Source organism: Procambarus clarkii, chromosome 39 (genome assembly GCF_040958095.1).
Source record: "Procambarus clarkii isolate CNS0578487 chromosome 39, FALCON_Pclarkii_2.0, whole genome shotgun sequence".
Lineage (NCBI taxonomy): Eukaryota > Metazoa > Arthropoda > Malacostraca > Decapoda > Cambaridae > Procambarus > Procambarus clarkii.
Window position 1 is genome coordinate 35849893 of NC_091188.1, and position 24100 is coordinate 35873992.

At 43.8% G+C, this 24100-nt stretch overlaps 1 protein-coding gene across 2 annotated transcripts in view; it reads left to right on the plus strand.

Annotated features, from left to right (window-relative positions):
• Positions 1–7424, plus strand: part of LOC123765807 (uncharacterized) — a 139224-nt gene extending 131800 nt beyond the window's left edge. For both annotated transcript variants that reach the window (XM_069338395.1, XM_069338394.1), the window contains exon 2: positions 1358–7424. In XM_069338395.1, the coding sequence (XP_069194496.1) occupies positions 1372–3177 (1806 nt within the window). In that variant the 5' untranslated portion in view covers positions 1358–1371 and the 3' untranslated portion in view covers positions 3178–7424. The remainder of the gene's footprint in view (positions 1–1357) is intronic.
• The last annotated feature ends 16676 nt before the right edge of the window (positions 7425–24100 follow it).

Consider the following 24100-nt stretch of genomic DNA (forward strand, 5'->3'; position numbering starts at 1 on the left):
TTTGCCTAATAAGCCAAGTTTTCTTGAATTTATATTTTTAAATTTTTTTTTCTTATAAAATCCTAAAGCTATCCATTTAATTATGTATGCATTGATTTGTCTGAATTTGAGTTAAAACTAACATACATATATGTCCGAACCTAACCAACCCTACTAACCCAACCTAACCTATCTTAACCTAACCTAAACTAACTCAACAAAGTCAATCATTTATTTTCTTGTTATAATATAGTAATAATAATTCAAATAAACTAAACCATATTTTGAAAATTTAAAAAATCACTCGGTCTATTAGGCAAATCGGGCCTTCTTTTTGAGGTTATCTTGACATGGTTTCTGGGCTTTTTTTTTTTTAGTGTCCCCGCGGCCCGGTCCTCGACCAGGCCTCCATCTCCAGGAAGCAGCCCGTGATAGCTGACTAACACCCTGGTACCTATTTTACTGCTAGGTAACAGAGGCATAGGGTGAAAGAAACTCTGCCCATTGTTTCTCGCCGGCGCCTGGGATCGAATCCAGGACCACAGGATCACAAGTGCAGCTTGCTGTCCGCTCAGCTGACTGGCTCCCTAACTAACTACTAAACCTAAGACCCTCTTATGGACTTGACATGACATGGACTTTAAACCCGCCATATACTGCAGGTATGTTGACGATATTTTGATGCAGATACCTGATGCCAGACGTCTGCAGCAGCTGAAGGAGGCATTCGAGCAGAATTCTGTGTTGAGTTTCACGTACGAGATGTAGAATGATGGGAAGCTGCCCTTTCTAGATGTAACAGTCATAAAACAGTTATAGCCTGAACATATATAATCTCCTCACATCAACAACAAATCATACAAGATGTTTGAATATATTTTAACACAAGTATCTAACTTCATCAAGTAATTTAAGTATTTTACTACAGCACTGCTACTTGAATGTTTCACTACACGAGCAATAATTTTAATGAATACTACAACAGGCTAAAACCATGAACCTAGAGTATGGAATTTATTTAATAGTGCACAGTTAAGATCTATTTAAATTACTGGGTTATAACATTCACCCATGACAAACATTGTTTGACCTCAATGCTCGAGATATTTCATTCCATATGTGCTTTGCTTATATTCTGTCAAAGTTTGGTGGCCTGTATATAACTCCTATTATCTTATTATTATTTTTATTAATATTATTATTATTACTATTATTATTATTATTATTATTATTATTATTATTATTATTATTATTATTATTATTATTATTATTATTATTTAATTCTACCCAAATAGGTTGGTCTTCAAGATACATGGAACAATTACACTATAATCCTAAGAATAAAATTAAAGTTGTAATCTAGTCATATAATTTACAGACAAGTTGAGCAAGATGGAGGACGCCGAACTGAAGAACTTCATTGAGAACTTCTGCGTGAAAGTGAAAGACGAGGAAGGACTCATAACCTACGAGATCAACACTGAAGTTATTCACAAGGATGAAGATGGCAAGATACAGGTCATGTCCATTGGACCTGTGAATGAGGGCCCCATTAAGTCGGTTCTCCTGCTGGGAGAGACAGGCGCTGGCAAGACCAGAGTCCTCAACACCATGATCAACCATCTGTTAGGTGTCAACTTTGACGATAATTTTAGGTTTCAGTTGAAAGATTATGTTGAAAGTGATGATCTCCTCCAAGTGGAAAGCCAGACAACATATATCACCGCTTACATTGTCTCCCATCAACTTGGAATGCCTATTGAGTGTAATTATATGTTGATTGACACACCTGGATTTGGTGACACCAGAATGAACCACGATAAAGTCCCAATAGAGCGACTAACCATTTTCCTGACAAATGATTGTGGGATAGATGACCTTAATTGTGTTGCCATAGTTGCTAAGGCAAACCAAAACAGAATAACATCATACCAGAAACAAATGCTAGAAGACTTTACTTCAGTGCTGGGAAGTTATATTGGTGATATAACGCAGCTTCTGGCAACATTTGCAACTGATGACAATTCGGCAGTTGTTGATGTGGTGAAACATGCTGGAGTCCAGTTTGTCAACTTGTACCAATTTGACAACGGGCTTCTATATGATCCACTTTGTGATGGTCTTCTCCAGAATCACAAACATGCATACCTTACATATAGATGGAACAGGATGCAAGCAGAGTATATAAGATTTTTTGAAGATTTAAAAATTTCTGTTCCAGTAAACCTTAAAAGAACTGGGGACCTTTTGCTGGAGGAAAAATTACTCGAAGAAACAAAAACTGAATTGATAAAAACGGTAGCAAATATGGTCCATATAACTAACTCAAATAATAATAAGCATAGGGAAATAGAGAAAATTAAAGCCCAGGCTGATAGAATCAAAATAAATAAAAAAATAGTGGAAAAATTTAAATCTTCAGTAATCACTGGATATCATTTCCTCAACTGTGACATTTGCCAACAAACTTGTAAGAAGTGTGAAGACCCAAAAAATTTTCTTGCTGGATTTGCAGGAACTGGTACTGGGGTTGGCACTGCTGTTTTTACGGGAATTGGTACTTCAGTAACTTCTGGAGCAGTGATGGGGGCAGAAGTGGGTATCTTTGGTGGTCCAATAGGAGTTGCAATTGGTGCAGGCATTGGAACTGTCCTTGGTTTAACTGCTGGTCTCACCACAGGACTTTTAATGAGAAAAACAAAGGCAGATTGTCTCAATAATATGAATGGACCATGCAGCAGTCGTGAATGCTCTCATGATATGATGGGCCATAAAACTGAGACACAAGAATATGTCACGGAAGAAAAAGAAATAATTGATGATATTGAGAAAGCCAAATATGATGCATTTATGAACACCATAACGCAGTTAAAGACAAAGGTTACAGACAATAATATTGCAATGGCTGATCTACGTAAAGATATGCAAGATATTGCTAAAGCTTTGTTGCAACACACTAATAAAATAGTTGAACTGAGCCTGGGACATAAAAGCTTAAATACAAAATCTGTAATAGATGAAATAATCTTGAATGAAAGAGAGAACTGCCAACACGTTGAACTCTTAAAGGAGTTCAGGAGGACAGTAATGCTAATACAAGCTCAAGAGCTCAGTGATGCAGGAGTTTATGTCAATATTATTGGACAAGACGTTCATAGTGATAGCTCTGTCGTTGGTATTGATGCTATTGGTATATAAAATACAATCTCAGTTCTTTCTCTTTCATGGATAGGGGGAAGGAGGGGGGGGAGGTGTAACCTTTACAACACTGCTTCTAGAGGTGTCAGTTTGTTTCAAGAATTACCACATTTTGTTTTTTACATTATCGATTAAGTAATATTTTTATTATATTGTTCAGGAAAACTGTTCTTTACTGCTAATATTTTGAATGAATGCTATTTGATATCATAATTTTTTTCGTGACGAATTGGAGAATATGATCAAATATAATCCAGAAAGCGTGTAGCACAAACCATACAGTCCATCCACAATAGTTAACACCCAACACATAATTAATGAAAGCCCAGTACCCTTGAGTCGTGGATTATGATTGACTCTTCAAACAGATTGTTGTTTGAAGATCAAACAGCAATTATGTTTGTGTCGTTATTATACTGTTCTAATAATATCATGTCTGGCCCTGGTAGCCGTGGAGTGAAGACGTCTTGCCGACCCTCCCTGGTTGTTGGGGTTGTTTGCCATTTTGGTCGCCAGGTGGTGTGGGCGTCTCTGCCCTCCCAGTTTTGTTGCTGCCTGGCTGCGTGTTGACGTGGCAGTTCTGACATGGGAGGCCATCTTCCCCCTGTTGTGCGTGTGAACTCCGTGGGCCTGGAGTTCACTTGTAAGGCTGGATATACGAACATCGAGATGGTTATGTGTGACATGCTTCATATCCCAGTGGAGGCTATCTACGGTGTTGAGCTTGTTACAGCCTACCAGGTTGTTCTCAAGTTCGTGAGGGAGGAGGAGTACCAGGACTTCCTCCGTCGGTACGAGGGGCGTACGTTGCCGTTGCCGGGTGATGCTGGCTCTGTAGCGATTTCGTATCGTAGTGGTGCCCTGACTTATGTCAGCGTCCATGGGGCGCCCCTGGAGTTCCCTGAAGACCTCCTTCGGCGTTACTTCGGGAGGTATGGTGCTATTGTCAGCATGCGGGTGAACACGCTCTCCTCAGGGGAGGTATGCTGGAAGGCGGATGAACATTCGTACCTTAGGAATGCGCCTGCGGTCGGATATACCGTCTTCTATCCGGCTGATGGGTTACTATGTCTGGGTGTATTATGCACGGCAGCCCTGTACCTGTTTCTGGTGTGGCGTTTTGGGGCATCAGGCTGCCGGGTGCTCTGAGGCCCCAGCTGCTCCTGTCAACTTGTTCTGGGAAGAGGATTTCTCGCTGCTCCCTCTGGGCGAGGATTCCGGGGATGAGGAGGTGCGCGTCCTGTTAGCTGCTGAAGCCCCCCCCCCCCCCCCCCCCGTGCGTCACCTGACGTGCCTCCGGTTGTTGCTGTCCCTCCTCCGGATATTGCAGTGCCGTCGGATGGTCTACCTGCTCCCGCTACTGTCCTCGCTGCTCCCGAGGGCCTTCCTGGTGCTCCCTGTGAGGCGGCACCGTCTTCTCCCACGTCTTTGGCTGCTACGCCTGGCCCTGTGTCTGTGCCTCGGGTCCCGGATGTGCTGAATGCTGGGGTGGATCCGGCGCTTCCTCCTGTCCCTGGCCTGGTGCCCCATGTGGTTGAGGATGCTGCCGTTCTGCGACGTGCATCAGTACGGCCGGCTTGTGTTGCGCATGTCTCTGAGTCAGCCTGCGGGTCTGATGATGTGCAGCCAGAGCCTAAGCATTCCCAGTGTTATTCTCAAGCGTGGGCCGACGTTGGCGAATTCGCCGATTGTGGATCATCCGGCGACCGAGGGGTGACTCCGAGTGTATTGCAAACTACGGTGGTGGCGGAGGTGCATTTGCCTGAGGATGACGGTGCCGGTGTTTCGACCTCCACTGATATGATGTCTGCGGGTCTTGCTTCGAGTGTGTCGCCTACGTCGGATGTCTCCAGTTCTTTGTGGGGGGTGGTTCCCCCTGCTGAGGTTGGTGGTGAGCGGGGTGGCCTGGTGGTGGTGTTGAAGAAGGCTGCTCGCTCTGGGAGTTCTGTTGCCCCCTCCTCGTTCCCCATTTCCTCGGCAGCGGTCTCGACGCCTCTTCTGTCTTCGGCCGTCTCTTCAGTGTCTCCTGCGTCCCCTGCTCCTGTGTGTACGGCGGCGCGGCTGTCTCGGCAGCCCTCGTACGCTTCTTCGTTATCGTCTGCTTCCTCGAAGGGCGTGGTTTGCGCTCCCTGGCCTCGTTATGCACTTGTGTCAGTGAGCTTCAGGTTTGGCCGATGCTGCCTGATCTAGAGATTCCAGAGTTTATGCAGGCTCTGCGGCAATATCTGATTTGGGAGGCCTATAAGAGGAAGTATTCTTGGGATTTGTTCCCTGAGAAACATGCTCCTGACTCTGAGTCCTGTGCTCCTCGCCTATGATATTTCTTTTTTTTTATATTGTGTGTTGTGGGTTGTTTCCATTTGTGTGCATGGTTGTGGGGTGTGCATGGTTGTGGGTGGAGTGTGCGTGTGTTTTATGTTTCCCGGTTCCTGCGTGCTCCAGTTTGATTTTGTGGGTTTTCTTTGTATGGCTTGTGTGTGTGTGTGTGTATTGTTCCTGTGCGGTCCGGGGTTTGGTTCCGTGTGTGTGTCTGGTTGTGGATGTCATGTTTTTGTTGTTCTGTTTTTTTGTGGTTGTATGTTTGTATGGTGCTGTTTGTGCACTTGATTGCGTCGTGTTGAGGGCCCTTCAGGCTGTTGGTGTGACCCGGTCTAGGTTTATGCTCTTTGTCGTGTTTTGCCTTTAGTTTGTTATGCATTTTATGCTTCCTTTCTTGTTATTTTTATTATTGTTATTATTATTATTGTTATCACTCTGTAGTATGTTCCCTGTTTATCTGTTCCTATGATTATGTTGTACTATGTGCCCCTCTGGCTATATTGTTTGTTCTATTGTGTTCTGTGCTTGTGCCTCTCCTTTTGTTTATTGCGAGGCCAGTAGTTGGTTGTGTGTGTTCTTGTTTACTGTTTTTGTTGTTATTGTGCCCTGTACAGCTTGTGTTTCTTTTTCTTGGCTTGTTGTATATTTGATTTTCTTGTTATATTTTATGTTATCTTTATGCCTTACCTGTATATTGTGACGATAATGTTTGTTTTGTTTCATGTATTTTTATGTTTTGTGTATTGCTAGCCTGTTTATATTGCTTTCTCTTGTATTCTGTTTTGTCTTGATTGCTGTTTTTTCTTGTTGTTTGTACTGTGCTGTCGGTCCTTCTGGCCGGTAGCTTTTTGTTTTTGCTTGTTAACATGTCTGTTAACATCTTCTGTTATATTTATTGTATTTACCTTGCATGCTTGCATGTAAAAAAAAAAAATTGTTTCAAGAATTACCACATTTTGTTTTTTACAGTATCGATTAAGTAATATTTTTATTATATTGTTGAGGAAAACTGTTCTTTACTGCTAATATTTTTAATGAATGCTATTTGATATCATAATTTTTTTTCATGATGAATAGGAGAATATGATCAAATATAATCCAGAAAGCGTGTAGCACAAACCATACGGTCCATCTACAATAGTTAACACCCAACACATAATTAATGAAAGTCCAGTTCCCTTGAGTCGTGGATTATGATTGACTCTTCAAACAGATTGCTGTCTGAAAATCAAACAGCAATTATGTTTGTGTCGTTATTATACTGTTCTAATAATATCACCAATTATATAAGTACTATTTATTTAATTATGCAACTGCAGCCTAGTACTGCAATTACATACCAATACGATTTTTTAATGTGAATGTCTTAATTTGTATTTGTCACTAAGCTCAATAATATGGATTATTATTGAGCAATAGTACGGATTATTATTAAGCAATAATACGGATTATTACTGAGCAATAATATGGATTATTATACCCTGGAAACACAAACCAAAGCTGTTTATTTTCTGTTTGTTACAACTTGTAATAAAATTGTTACATCTTGGCTTAACGTGTTTATGACGTATTAGAACGTTGTTACAACTTGCTATATTGGTTGTTATAACTGGTTAGGAGTTAAAACTTGTTCGAATGTTGTACCAACATCGTAGTTTCGGCATGTGTTTGGGGGGATCCCAGCAAACACAAAACGTATACAAAACGTTCATCTAACTCCTCCCATGGGTGTAGGAATAACTTGCATTGAGAATGGTGCAGGAGAGCATTTGAGAAACTTTTAACCCAAAATCCAATCACATAGGTTTTATAATAAATGTTTTTTCTAGAACTATTTTGTTCCTAATGTATTACAAATAGTTTTTACATGTTTAAATATAAATTTTGTGGTGTTTTTTGTAAAATTCATTAATAAATTGTGAATGATATTTAATGGCTGAATGAAACCTTCAAAATACATTTAATTATTCTATGATCAGAAAAAGTAGTTTCCCAAATTTTCTAAAAATCGCTCTTTTTAACACAGTTTGGCTCCTTATGCATTCCACTAAACACTAATATCATGTTTAAATATACAATTTATGTATTATTCTCTAAAATAATTTATATAAATTGTAAATGTTGCTTGAGAGTGGTGTGAAAGAATCTGAAAACGTTTTGTTGTCTTATATATTGGCGTGTTCTTATTAACTATTAAATATATCTCAAGTGCATAGTTTATCAAACAAGAAGATTAACATTCGTCAACCCTTAAAATCTTATATGTTATCTTGCGGGTGCAAAATGGGGGATTCTTGAAGAACAGTATCTATATGATAAATGGTGTTTTCCCTAACTCAAACCATGTAGGGTTTATTATTTTACACATATTTCTAATGACTCTTAGATGTTTACATTCTCTGAAGTATAGTTGTCAAGGCTGTGTCCATCACTCTCACCACAGATTCTTAAACTCCTCTGCATGTTCAACTATAACTGTTTCCATTTTGATTCTCTATGGACATTTGTATCCAAAATGAAACCAATGGGTTTCCTTCAGCTCCTTCAGCAGCCAGCACATTTGCTCATTCATTTCCACAGATTCCAACATGGTAGGGGATTCACAGAAATTTGGCTATTCATTTTGTTATCTATTATGCATGAATTTTCATATTATATGACAAATACATGAGTTTATGATAAATTCGTTTTCTGTGATATAACATTGGTATGCTGATTTTTCTTTAAACCCCAAACTGAACTAAATCACAAGATTATATATTAAAAAAAATAAAAAATGTTTATTTAGGTAAGGTACATACATACAATAAATTTTTACAAAGATTGGTTGACTTATAGGTAGAGCTAGTACATACAATGCCTAAAGTCACTATTACGCAAAGCGTTTCGGGCATGATGAACTTGTTTATTAAGAAGTGCCACCACTGACCGCCAATTAAGTGCTCACATCAATTATACCTCAGTAAGAGAAGGGTGAAGAGGAGAGGTAAGAGAAGGGGAAGAGGAGGAGGGGGAAGAGGGGAGGGGAAAGAGAAGGGGGAAGGGGTAGGAGAAGGGGGTAAGGAGGGGGAGAGGTAAGAAAAGGCGGGATGAGGAGGAAGGGGGAAGGGGTAAGAGAAGGGGGTTAGGAGGGGGAGAGGTAAGAGAAGGGGGGATGAGAAGGAAGGGGGATGAGCAGGGGGAAGGGTTATGAGAAGTAAGGGGGAAGAGGAGGGGGATGAGCAGGGGTAAGGGGGGTAAGAGGAGGGGGGATGAGAAGGAAGGGGGAAGAGGAGGGGGATGAGCAGGGAGAAGGGAAGTTGAGAAGGAAGGGGGAAGGGGTAAGAGAAGGGGGGGTAAGGAGATGGAGGGGTAAGAGAAGGGGGGATGAGGAGGAAGGGGTAAGAGAAGAGGGGGTAAGGAGGGGGAGGGGTAAGAGAAGGGGGTAATGAGGGGAAGGGGTAAGAGAAGGGGGGGTGAGAAGGAAGGTTGATGAGGAGGGAGAAGGGATAAGAAGAGGAGGAGGGGTAAGAGAAGGGGGATGAGGAGGAAGGGGGAAGAGGAGGGGAAAGAGATGGGGGGATGAGGAGAGGGAAGGGGTAAGAGAAGGGGGGATAAGGAGGAGGGGGGATAAGGAGGGGGAGGGGTAAGAGAAGGGGAGATGAGGAGGGGGAAGGGGTAAGAGAAGGGGGGATGAGGAGGAGGGGGGAAAAGGAGGGGGAGGGGTAAGAGCAGGAGGGATGAGGAGGAAGGGGGGAGAGGAGGGGAAAGAGAAGGGGGAAGGGGTAAGAGAAAGGGGGTTAAGGAGTGGGAGGGGGAAAGGGGTGGGGGGAAGAGGATAAGGGCGGTATAGTCAGGACTGTAACAGTCGTCGCGGTGGGTGACCGTGTCCAAACACTCGCGACAGCTTTAAAATTATGAAACGAAATGTTGTAAATATAAATAAATGTCGTTAATATGCAGCAAGAAAATAAGACATATCAATGCATTAATATTATTACGGGTTTAAAAACTAAAAAATTGATGGAAATATTTCTGAATTCAGATGCTACAATGTTGAGGCATAGTTTGAGAATTCGAACACCGCCACTACCCCCCAGAGGCCGCAGACTGCCTGTAGGCCTAATTCTGTGAACACATGATCGCTGCTCCTACTACACCACGCCACTACACAACCCTACACACCACTACACCAGGCTACTACACCACACCACTACACCAGGCTACTACACCACACCACTACACCAGGCTACTACACCACACCCCTATACCAAACCACTACACCACACCACTACACCACACAACTATACCAGGCTACTACACCACACCACATGACTACACCATGCCACTATACCAGGCTACTACACCACACCACTACACCACACCACACAACTATACCAGGCTACTACACCACAACACTACACCAGCCTACTACATCACACCATGCCACTATACCAGGCTACTACACCACACCACTACTCCAGGCTACTACACCACACCACTATACCAGGCTACTACACCACACCACTATACCAGGCTACTACACCAAACCACTACACCAGGCTACTACACCACACCACTATACCAGGCTACTACACCAAACCACTACACCAGGCTACTAGCCCACACTACTATACCAGGCTACTGCACACACCACTACTCCAGGCTACTACACCACACTACTATACCAGGCTACTACACCACACCACTATAACTGGCTACTTCACCACACCAATATACCAGGCTACTACACCACACCACTACACAATGCAACTATACCAGGCTACAATACCAAACCACTGTACTAGGCTACTACACCACACCACTATACCAGGCTACTAAACCACGCCACTATACCAGGCTACTACACCACACCACTACACCACACCACTATACCAGGCTACTACACCACACAACTACACCACGCCACTATACCAGGCTACTACACCACGCCACTATACCAGGCTACTACACCACACCACTGCACCACACCACTATACACGGCTACTACACCACACAACTACACCACACCACTATACCAGGCTACTACACCACACAACTACACCACACTACTGTACCAGGCTACTACACCAGGCTACGAAACCACGCCACTATACCAGGCTACTACACCACACTAGTATACCAGGCTACTACACCACGCCACTATACCAGGCTACTACATCACACCACTACACCACGCAACTATACCAGGCTACTACACCACACCACTCTACCAGGCTACTACACCACACATCTATAAAAGGCTACTACACCACACATCTATATCAGGCTACTACACCACACATCTATACCAGGCTAATACACCACGCCACTATACCAGGCTACTACTCCACACCACTATACCAGGCTACTACACCACGCCACTGCACCAGGCTACTACACCACACCACTATACCAGGCTACTAAACCATGCCACTATACCAGGCTACCACACCACACCACTATACCAGGCTACTACGCAATGCCACTGCACCAGGCTACTACACCACGCCACTACACCAGGCTACTACACCACACTACTACACCAGGCTACTACAACACACCACTATACCAGGCTACTACACCACACCACTACACCACACCACTATACCAGGCTACAACACCACACCACTATACCAGGCTACTACGTAACGCCACTACACCATGCCACTATACCAGGCTACTACACCACACCACTATACCAGGCTATTACACCATGCCACTATACCAGGCTACAACACCACACCACTATATCAGGCTACTACGTAACGCCACTACAACAAACCACTATACCAGGCTACTACACCACACCACTATACCAGGCTACTACACCACACCACATACCAGGCTACTACACCACACCACTATACCAGGCTACTACACCACACCACTATACCAGGCTACAGCACAACACTACTATACAAGGTTACTACACCACACCACTATACCACACTACTACACCACACCACAATACCAGGCTCCTACACCACACCACTATACTAGGTTACTACACCACACCACTAAACGAGGCTACTACACCACACCACTACACCAGGCTACTTCACCATGCCACTACACTACACCACTATACCAGGCTACTATACCACACCACTATACCAGGCTACTGCATCACGCTACTATACCAGGTTACTACATCACACCACTACACCAGGCTACTACACCACACCACACCACTATACCAGGCTACTTCACCACACCACTATACAAGGCTACAACACCATTCCACTACACCAGGCTACTACACCATTTCTCTATACCAGGCTACTCCACACCACTATACCAGGCTACTCCACACCACTATACCAGGCTACTCCACACCACTATACCAGGCTACTACACCAGGCTACTACACCATTTCACTATACCAGGCTACTACACACCACTATACCAGGCAACTACCCCACAACACTATACCAGGCTACAGCACCATGCCACTACACCAGGCTACTACACCATTTCACTATACCAGACTACTACACCACACCACTATACCAGGCTACTACACCACACCATTACACCATGCCACTATACCAGGCTACTACACACCACTATACCAGGCTACTACACCACAACACTATACCAGGCTACAGCACCATGCCACTACACCACACCACTATATCAGGCTACTACACCACACCACTATACCACACCTCTACACCACACCACTATACCAGGCTACTACACCACACCACTATACCACACCTCTACACCACACCACAATACCAGGCTACTACACCACACCACTATACCAGGCTACTACACCACACCACTATACCAGGCTACTACACCACACCACTATACCAGGCTACTACTCCACACCACTATACCAGGCTACTACTCCACACCACTATACCAGTCTACTACACCACACCACTACACAACATCACTACTCCACACCACTACACCACACCACTACACAACATCACTACTCCACACCACTACACCACACCACTACACAACATCACTACACCAGGCCACTACACCAGGCTACTACACCATGCCACAATACCAGGCTACTACACCACACCACTATACCAGGCTACTACACCACACCACTATACCAGGCTACTACTCCACACCACTATACCAGGCTACTACTCCACACCACTATACCAGTCTACTACACCACACCACTACACAACATCACTACTCCACCCCACTACACCACATCACTACACAACATCACTACTCCACACCACTACACCACACCACTACACAACATCACTACACCAGGCCACTACACCAGGCTACTACACCATGCCACAATACCAGGCTACTACACCACACCACTATACCAGGCTACTACACCACACCACTACACAACATCACTACTCCACACCACTACACCACACCACTACACAACATCACTACTCCACACCACTACACCACACCACTACACAACATCACTACACCAGGCCACTACACCAGGCTACTACACCATGCCACAATACCAGGCTACTACACCACACCACTATACCAGGCTACTACACCACACCACTATACCAGGCTACTACTCCACACCACTATACCAGGCTACTACTCCACACCACTATACCAGTCTACTACACCACACCACTACACAACATCACTACTCCACCCCACTACACCACACCACTATACCAGTCTACTACACCACACCACTACACAACATCACTACATCAGGCCACTACACCACCCCACTACACCACACCACTACACAACATCACTACACCAGGCCACTACACCATGCCACAATGCCAGGCTACTACACCACACCACTACACCATGCCACTATACAAGGCTACTACAGCACACCACTGTACCATGCCACTATACCAGGTTACTACACCACACCACTGTTCCAGGCTACTAAACTATGCCACTATACCACGCCACTACACTACACCACACCACTACACAATGCCATTACACCACACCACGCCACTACACCAGACTACTACACCACACCACTACACCACACCACTACAGCAGACTACTACACCACACCACTACACCAGGCTTCTAGTCTGTGCCACTACACCACGCCACTACATCATGCCACTACACAACACCACTACACCAGGCTACTACACCATGCCACTACACCACGTCGCTACTACACCAGGCTACTACACCAGGCCACTACACCAGGCCACTACACTATGCTACTACAAATGATAAATGAATAAAAATTATGAACCCACCTTTATTATGATGCTTTATTTTACCAAATGTAGAAATATATTTTTATATTTTTACATTTCCTATTTTATTTATATTTAAGCATTTTAACTTGAAACACTTTATAAAAGGTGTCACAAAGTTTCAAATTAGGTACAAAAGCGGTCACAAAGTTTCTAATTAGGTTACAAAGGGGGTCACAAAGTTTCAAATTAGGTACAAAAGGGGTCACAAATTTTCAAATTTGGGTACAAAAGGGGTCACAAAGTTTGAAAGTAGGGTTAGGTACGTAGGTTTTGGTTAAAAGTTTTGGAAACCTATTTAATTCCACACAAAATAACGTATCTAATTCGTGAAAACAAACGTTTCTAATCCTTTCAAAAACATTCCAGGAACGTTGTGGAAACTTGAAATTGTTTGCTGGGATATTATCTCAATAATACGGATGGACAATGCAGCAGTGGTGGATGGTTTCATGATATGATGTGCCATAAGACTGAAACAAAACTTTGTCATGGAAGAAAGAGAAATAATTGATGAAATTAAAAAAGCCGAGTATGATGACTATACTTGACCATACACTTTATGACTTTATACTTTATTCCCTGTTTTATTGGCTAACAAAAAAGTGCAAATGGCATGTGAATCCTTGCTGGGTATAACAAAGGGGAAGTGAGGATGAGAGACAGACCAGTAGAACCAGTCAGTTATATGATTTGACATTAAAAGAAAAACAATTGTTTTAAAATATGTTATACTCTAATAATAGGTGCATACTTTTCATTTATTATTTGGCAAACTTCCATTTGGTTTCTTAAATTTCTTCTTAATCGAAATCTAGTTATTACCTAAGTGTAGTTACAAGATGAGAAAGCTACGCTTGTCGTGTCCTGTCTTTCCAGTACTCTTTGTCATATAATGGTTTGAAACTAGTGACTTTTTGGCCTCCACCACCTTTTCTCTTAACTTGTTCCAATAGTCTACCATTCTGTTTGTGAAGGTGAATTTTCTTATATTTCTTAAACAGCTTTGTTTAGTTAAGTTAAATCTATGACCTCTTCCTTCCTGGAAGTTCCAGGTCTCAGAAATTCTTCCTTATCAATTTCACCGATTCCTGTTACTATTTTGGACGCAGTGATCATATCGCCTTTTTTTCTTTTGTTGTTTAGTTTTTACATATTTAACGCCTTTAACCTCTTCTCGTAGCACTTGTTTTTCAGCATTACATGCTTCTCCTCGCTTACCAATCCGACCACTGTCTCTGCAGGTTATGGTTTTGTCGTACTGAGTAACTCAGTACCCTGGGGAAGAATTATTAATTATAGTTAGTGCAGATAGGATTAGTATAGAACTTCCTAGAATGTTGAAATTTTAGGGATAAGTTATGTGGAATTAATAGGCATCTAATTGCCTGTCATAAAACTGAGAATTTGGAGCAATTATATTTCTCTTAATATAAATGCTTCATCTAGTTGCATGTCTTTGCACCTTTTCCAGTTTATTAATATGTGCTTCTTAAGAGTTGAGCACCATACAACAGCTGCATATTCTAGCTTTGTGGCCTTCACAATGGCCGTGAACAATTTATTTAGCATGTCACCATCCATGTATTGAAAAGCAATTCTGAAATTGGAAAGTATTGCATAGGCTCCTCGCACGATGTTCTTTATGTGGTCCTTGCGTAACATGATATTTAGAAACACCCCTACATCTCTTTCTTGATCAGAATCTTTTAAAGCTTTTTCACATAATTTGTAGGTTGTCTGTGGTCTATTGTCTCCTACTCCACATTCCATAACATAACATTTATTCACATTAAATTTTATTTCCCAAGGGGTACTCCATACACTTATTTTATCCAGGTGATCTTAAAGGGTATGGCAATCATCTACGTTTCTTATTTTCACTAGTATCTTAGCATCATCAGCAAACATGTTCAAATAATTCCGTATTCCTTCTCGTAAGTTGCTTATGTAAACAACGAACATTACCGGTGCAAGAACTGGACACTCCACTCATGACATTAATCCAGTTCAATACATTGCCTGGATTACTGTCCTCATTTTACTGTTGCTTAGAAAAATTTTCATTCATGTCAGAAGTCTCTGTGTCACTCCTCCAGTATGTTCTAGTTTCCAGAACAAACTCTTATGTGGGACTGTGTCGAAAACCTTTTTTAGGTCCAGTTATATATGATCAATCCAACCATCTCTTTCTTATAAAATCTCTGTAGCTCTATTGTAGAAACTACATAAATTAGTTACATACGATCTTCCAGATCGAAAACCATACTTTCTGAATTTTTATATAATTTTTCTCCAGATGTTCCAACTATTCCGTTTTAATTATTTTTTCCAGTATTTTGGCTACTACACTTGTCAATGATACAGGACTATAATGAAGGGGGTTTTCCCTTGCTATCACTTTTGTAGACTGGAACTATATTAGCTTTTTTCCATATATCTGCCGGGGCTCCTGTACACAGAGATTGCCTGAAAAATAAATTAAAGTTGTTTTTCCGGAAGCCTGAAAAATCAGTTTATTAGTGCACATTTATATAATCATTATATAATATATATATTTTGTTAATCCCAAATATTTTTTACTCCATTGACTTCAGTGTAGGTATAAACCCGCTATATTATATTATGACAAGCTATACAATACCACATATTAAATAAAGAGCACACAAAATAAGTAAGAGGAATTGTTATGTTCCTAACAATCATAATTTGCAAACTATTGGCTTTATAATAGCAAAAAAATATATAGTGAAGAAAAGGAAATATTGTCAAAAAGCCGTACCCTGCCATGCATTGCTGTGGCTCAGCAATGATTGTGTGTTGTTGGGCCACAGCAACTTTCACCTGTCTCCCAGTCCTCCCCACAATTCCCCTCTGCCCCATCCCCTTGTCCTCCCCACCATCTCCCACTCCCTCATCCCCTCGTCCTCCCTACCATTCCCCACTCCCCTGTCCCCTTGTCCCCCCCACCAATCTGCATTTCCCAGTTCCCTCGTTCCCACCATCCCCAACTCCCCCATCCCCTCATCCTCCCCACCATTACCCCCTCCCATGTCCCCTCGTCCTCCCCACCATTCCCCACTCCTGTTCCCTCGTCCTCTTGACCATTCCCCACTCCCTTGTCTGATGCAATCCCAAATGATCTGATGTTTCCATCACTGAAATATAAGAAAAACAGTTAAAAACGAAATGAAAAAATCCTCCACACCATTACCCCCTTCCCTGGCCCCCCCCCTAGTCCTCCCCACCATCCCCCACTCCCGTTCCCTTGTCATCCTCGCCATTCCCCACTCCCTTGTCTGATGCAATCCCAAATCCCCAATCCATGTGAGTTGTGAAGTTGAGGACTAGAACCGTGCACAACACCTGAGCAGGTGAGCCAATTAGGCCCAGGTGTAGCGCAGGTGTCTAGTCACAAAAGATTCTGGAGGTTCCCCGAGGTGTGCACGCGTGCCGTCTGGCCGCGCGACACTAGTCATCCAGTAGAATCATGTTGAACTGACTCCGTGTGTGTGTGTGGGGGGGGGGGAGGGGAGAGGGTATAGTGGATAAATGTGGGGGGGGGGGTAAGTATCAGTAGGTGTGTTTAGCATATGTGCAGGTATGTAATATGAAAATATACATGTAGATAGCGTAGAGTTATATAAATAGTTAATAATAATAATAATAATAATAACAACATGTCGTCGCTACCCTGGTGCGGGTCAGACGTGTAGGCCTACCCCTCCACATGGATTTACTGCTAAAGGGGTACAGACGGCCTTAAGGATCTCACAACCTAGCAGTGATATATACCATCTAGCTCCTGGAAGCTTTCACCTAGGTTTCAAAGTGGTGAGCAGTGCAATCTGACCAGATATGGACAAACAATACCTTTCTACTTGAAGTGGCGCCTTGGGCAGTGGGGACATGGCCGCTTCCCCTTACCTCACGCCTGGTCAGGCGCCTGAGGTGGTACCCCGGGCGCTGGAACTTTAGCCCCTATTGCCCCGTTCCCTAAAGCTGTATTTTCCCTGTACAGCCTGGACACGGTGGCACCAACGGACCACTCGCACACCACTGTACAGATGCCTCAGTGATTGGTGGTATCAGTGCAGTGTTACATACAGTGTAGGGGACTATTAAGTGTGAGTGTGTGTGTGTGGATAAAATAGGTATCAGAGTGGCACTCTCTACACCTGTCACTCTGGTCGGAGCCACACTACCAGTGCGGTACCCTCAGCAGTGTTGCCAGCTGACCGCGTATACACCTGCGTTTGCTTGTAAGTGTCTGAACTATTCATCTTGTCTCTGCACTATGATTAGTAGCCGCTGTTGTTCTGGGTCCAGGCCATAGCCTGAAGTGCTACTCTGTGGTAGAAGCTGACGTGTCTTGTCACTTCATGTTGTGACTCTGGCAACTATGGCCACTTCCCTCCCGCCTTCTGGGGTCACCCACAGCGACCCTTCCCAAAATGCTTCAGACGCATTTGCGTCCACTTCGGCCACCTCCCCGCATGACTTACAGCATGGCCAATCACTCCATCCCAGTATAGCCAGGTATGAGGACACCAGCTCAAGTGATGAAGCAGCCTCGGATGGTAGTTTTACTGTACACAAAAGCCGGAAGACCTTACGTAATGAGAGAAGGTTAAGGGGAAAAAAAGGTAATAATTCTGTCAAGACAACCAATGTCACCCCCACAACGGGGGGGGGGGGCACCACGACCCACCCTGGCACCCCGTAATAAATATGCCAGGCTGGCATTTCCATCTCACGTTACCAGTAACAAGAGGTACTCCTGGATGAGACGTGACCTTCCTCGTCATTTTCCTGACCCCATAGACCTCATTCTCCCTAGACACGCCTCGCCCTACATCTATGTAGCCAGGTCCGATAAAGGCTCCATCTCGGCCCTACTCCAAGGTCGAGTGGGTGGCATCACATTCAGTAAAGCAGACTCTCCTGAGAGGTCCAGGAGGTTCAGAGAGTACCTTGTCACATCCTACCCTCGTGACCTTGACATCTCCCATGCGAAAGACCTACCAGGTGTGTACAGTGCAAGACGCATCAAGTCTGAAGGCAAGCCACTCAACAGGATTGTCATCGTCTGGGAACCTGAGACACCGCCCCCCAGTCATCACATGTTCCTAGGCCCCTACCGGCCAGCCTGCCCCATAACACCCTGGGTGTCCTCAGCTGTCATGTGTTTTAAATGTCAACACTTTGGTCACGTAGCCAAACACTGTCAATCTTCGGGCACCTGTGCCTTCTGTGCAGCCAATCATCTCACTAAAGACTGCCCCAATAAAGACCACGCCCCTGGGACCGATGAGACCTCATCCTCAGCCACCAAGCACAAGTATTCCAGGTGCTTGCAGGAGGGTGTGACCGCCTGGCACAAGGACTGTGTCAAGCGGCCTCCCCCGCACAGCACAGTGGGGCAACCCTCCACCACCCCAGTCAACCCACCCACCCGGGGTGGCCCCACCACTACACCAACCCGCCCCCCCACCCGGGATGATCCCACCACCGTTCCTGACGCCAACAGCCTGACAACCTTCCCTTGCCTACCTGGGAAGCCTGACACCAGCCTGCAGAGGGAGGTGTCAGAACTTCCAGCTCGCATGAATAAAATAGAAATTACCGTCAATAAGCTCCAAGAAACACTCACGAAGATTGAAAATGGTCTCAACAACATTTATGCTAAGATCACCATGGACGACCCGAGTCAGTGTTCAAACGATCATCTCGCCAGCCCGAGGAGTGAAGCGAACGTCCGAGTCTCTAGTGAAATGCCTTCCAGTGATGTAAGTGTTGACACGTCTCCAGCAAGTATTGACTTCTCCTCCAGTGTTATAAGTGTTGACACGTCTCGAGCCAGTCTTGACGCCTCCTCCAGTGCTGTAAGTACCGTTGTGGCGAGTGAAACATATGAAAACCCGTGTGTCTTAGCTGAATTTAACAAATTCACTCAAGAACTCATTCAAAACAATACCGCTTGTGTGTCTTTATACTTTGCTTGTGCAAAGAACTCTTTGCCATTAATGACTGTGAACAATTGGCATATGTAAGCAATAGTCTACAACTTGTGAATCTTATAAACACTTCTCTTCGTCAGGTTCATGAACACCATTACCCACAACCAACTCACTCTTAAATTTCTCACGTGGAATGTGAGAAGCGTGCGAAGGAGGCTGTTTGATCTAATGATGTACGCTGGTGCCAACAACATTGATGTACTGTGACTGCAGGAACCATACACTGCAAACACAAAAAAATAAAACGCCACCCAAACTCCCAGGTTATGTAGCTTTCTCAAATGTTGGTTCACATGATGTCGGTATCATGACGTATGTTAAAAGTAACCTAGTGTGTAAACATGTTAAAAACCACAAAAGTGACGACTCATATTATCAGCAGTTTCAGATTGCTACAGCGTCCGGGTTTCTTAACTTAGTTAATGTATATGTAAGGTGTGATCAAATGGGGGAAGCCTCTCTCCCAAAAATTACCAGCAGCTCTCAAACCATTGTAATGGGTGATTTTAATGCTAGACCTCGTAGCCTGGTGGAGAGCGCGCAGGACTCGTAATTCTGTGGCGCGGGTTCGATTCCCGCACGAGGCAGAAACAAATGGGCAAAATTTCTTTCACCCTGAATGCCTCTGTTACCTAGCAGTAAATAGGTTCCTGGGAGTTAGTCAGCTGTCACGGGCTGCTTCCTGGGGGTGGAGGCCTGGTCGAGGACCGGGCCGCGGGGACACTAAAAAAGCCCCGAAATCATCTCAAGATAACCTCAAGATAGGCACACTAGCCTGGGTGACACCAAAACAAACAGGAATGGCAGAGTCTTTGTAAAATACTTAAGAGATAATAACATGTCCGTATTCAACTTTGACTCCTCTAACGTCACACACCTCATGGGTGGCAGGCTTGATTATGTCATTGGTCATGGTCTCATTGATAATGCTGTCGGAGGATATATAGGCTAGCTAAGTTGATTAGCTAGGGTCTCAAAGGTGGTAAAAAAGACATCAATCTCTGTCTCAACGAACGGTGGCATTAACTTACTTGCATAAGAGATATTGAAACTTACGGGAAGACTAGCGGTAGCTTGCTGGCGTTGAGTGTGATATGTATTTTCCAACGTGAGTTCTTGTTGACGACATTCTATAGCCATAGCCGCTTGCTGTTTGTCATGCTCGCGTTGTATCTACAGGTGGCGTTGTTTTGCTTCAAGCTGTACTCACTCACGCTCTCTGAATAGGGTCATCTCACGTTCTTGCTCTTCTTTCCTCATTGCAGCTTCTCTTTCCCTCAGTTGTAGAGCTTCTTTTGCCAGGGCCGCCTCTCTTTCTTTTAGGGTCGCCTCGCGTTCCTGCTCTTCTTTCCTTCTTGTAGCTTCTTCTTTCCTCTGCTCCCTTTCAAGCTTGGAGAGTTCAAGTTTGAGTTTCATAGTAGCCAAATCATGTTTATCTGCAATAGAATAAGTTTCGTGAGTTTCAGAGTCAATTGTCCCTTCATCTAAGAGGTGATCCATGATTAAGTTATGTAATTCATTTTATTTTTGGCTCCACGGGGAACATCTAGTTGATACTCGTGTGCAAGAGTTTGTAATTTGATCCTCTTGGCACGACATAAGGTTCCTATTTCATCTGCTGGATCGTTACGGAAAGCTTGGAGACGAAACATGGTGAAAGATAGCAAATAAATGTACAATGAATATAGTTGTGATATGGTAAATGTCAAAAACAGGATAACGTGGCAACTGGTAACTATCCTGTGGAATTTTAATTTTTAACAATTAAAGTTAATTATAGGATGGTAAATGATTAGTCAATCAAAGTCGCAGGAAATCTTGTACCCGGTACTCAATGTAAGAGAATGAGGGCAAGAAAATCCTACTAAATAAGTGAAACTGAGTTTCTAAAACAAACGAAACATTTAATTGCTCCAAAAGTGAATTAGGTAGTCCAAGAATGTAGGCATACCTTGCCGAGTCTCTATAGGACATAAGCAAGGGTTTCCCACTAAATGAATATGATACTTACAGAATTAGCGAACTTTGTACTCTGTAAAAAGAAAGCTAATTCCCTACCTAAGTAAATATCATCATCTCTGACCGACGTGTAGGGGTGCGAGTGTCAACTGGTGACTAGAACTGCTGCTGAGGTCCCAACTCAGCAACGTAGTCCGTGCTAGAGGAACTATGGCCCTCTTTTCCTCCTTCGGTCGGATTGCAGAAGATAGGGTGCTTTGACCCGAAGACAAACCAAAGTACCAGGGTACCACAATAATGATCTACCGATAATGTGAGAAATATCCTAGGGACAAAAGGTGGTAAACACGAGTAATAACACGGAGGGAGAGATGACCAATTAAGAGAATGACTGAGGCCGACTGTCACCAGGTAATCCAAAGTTATCCCACACTCGCCATATGCTACTCTCGGAATGCACAATACACACAGCACTATATACATATAAAAATTAATGATAATATTGAAAAGTAACTTTAGCAAAGCGAAGTACGCTTACCACAAATTGACGTTCTGGTACTAGTAACTGAGTGAAGCTCCGTGGACAGGCCCCCATTAAATGTGACGGGAAAGTGTTGGAGTATAGATGTTCGGCAGTCCTCCAATGGCAGGTGTCAATGCCTGGTCACACTTACAAAAAAAAGATAGACTGCTTGCCTGTTGTCTGTGGTAAGTTAGAGGGAGGAACACGTAAAACACAAAGTATGAACAATGAAACTTTAATATATTTACTTTAAACATAAATGAAAATAAAGACAAATCTCGGGTAAATGACTGGTGCAATAAAATGACAAAGATAAATGCAAAAAGAAAATGGATTAAATAATATAATGTGAAATTGTGCTGAGAATATTGGCTTTAGCTGAGACCTCCCTTAGTATACGAAAGCCAGAGAGCTTAGTATGCCAGAGAGAGATGTCAACTCTAAGAGCACAAAGAATATTCTGAAGTAGATGGCTGGTCAGGCTCAGACGTCGACTCAGGTAGATGGCGCTGAGGTGCAGGGTGCAGGTGCGCAGTCGGCGAGTCACTAATCAGGAGCAGGCAAGCTGGGATGGGTAGTTTTCTAGTTGACGACGAGCCGGCATGGAAGGTGTGAGGAGTTGGGGGGTTCTTGGGTACGTTTTACCTCCTTTTGGTTTTATAGTAAATCGTCAGTTGTGAACAGAAATGTACGAAAGATCGAGAAAATTCGTGTTAGAATTATTAATCTTACTTTTTCGGTCATATTTAATAATATATGTCTACAGGAAAGACTGCTACCAAAATATACTAATATTAAAACGCACGACCCAGCAGCAAGGAATCAAGCCTTCACGATAAAATATCGCCAGGATCTGATTCGTGATCAGACATACAAGGCGGAAAATGAAATCAAAGACAACAAAACGCAACTACTTCATGCTACAAACGAATGGAGAAATAGCAACATCGACGTAAGTCTCCGTACCCGCATTGAACAACACCTCGGCATCCTCACAGACCGACATCACCTCAGCACTAAAACAAGGATTATCAAGAAACTAACAACGTTATATGGAGGACCTATGGCAATTCCACGACCAAGAGATGGCTTCCTGAACCTTGCAGGAATTAACCTCCCTGAGGACCAAATCACTCTCCTAAATCTGGGTATAAACTGTCACGTTATGTCCAGACCGAGTGAGATGGCCCGGAAAGTGGAGTTGGAAATCCTGTTGGACGACATATTCGACCTCGAGACACAAAAGAAGGTCACTACCAAAGATACCTTACAAGCAGAACTTATTGCGGAAGGAGGAAAGAATCGAGGCAATTACAGAAGCACCATACTGTCCCCCGAGCTCAAAGCGGCAGCTAAAAGCCTTCGTGAGAACAAGGAGATAGTTGTCAGGAGAGGCGACAAGTCGCCAATATACGTCATTCTTAAAAAAGACGAATATCTGGCGAAAATGAACCTCATACTCTCTGACCAAACTAAATTCCAAAGGGTAACGAAGGACACTACAGCCGAATTAAAAGCAAAGGTCAACAAACTGATCGAAACTGTGAACGCCAAGAAATCCGGACTCCACCTGCAAAAGATTATTGGGGAATATAAACCTGGATATGTGTATGGAAATCTCAAGACACACAAGCCTGGAAACCCACTTCGGCCAATCATTAGCCAGATACCCACACCCACGTACAGACTGGCGAAGCGACTCAACGGCCTGCTGACTCCTTATGTCCCTTGCGCCTTCAGCCTGAAGTCTCCAAAGGAATTTGTTGACTTACTGTGGGGCACACGGGCCACAGGGATAAGAGCCTCGTTGGACGTAGAATCACTGTTCACCAACGTACCTGTGGACGAGACAATCGGGATGATAGCCGAAAGAGTGTATCGTGATCCAGCCTGTACTCCTCTTGACATACCAGAAAATA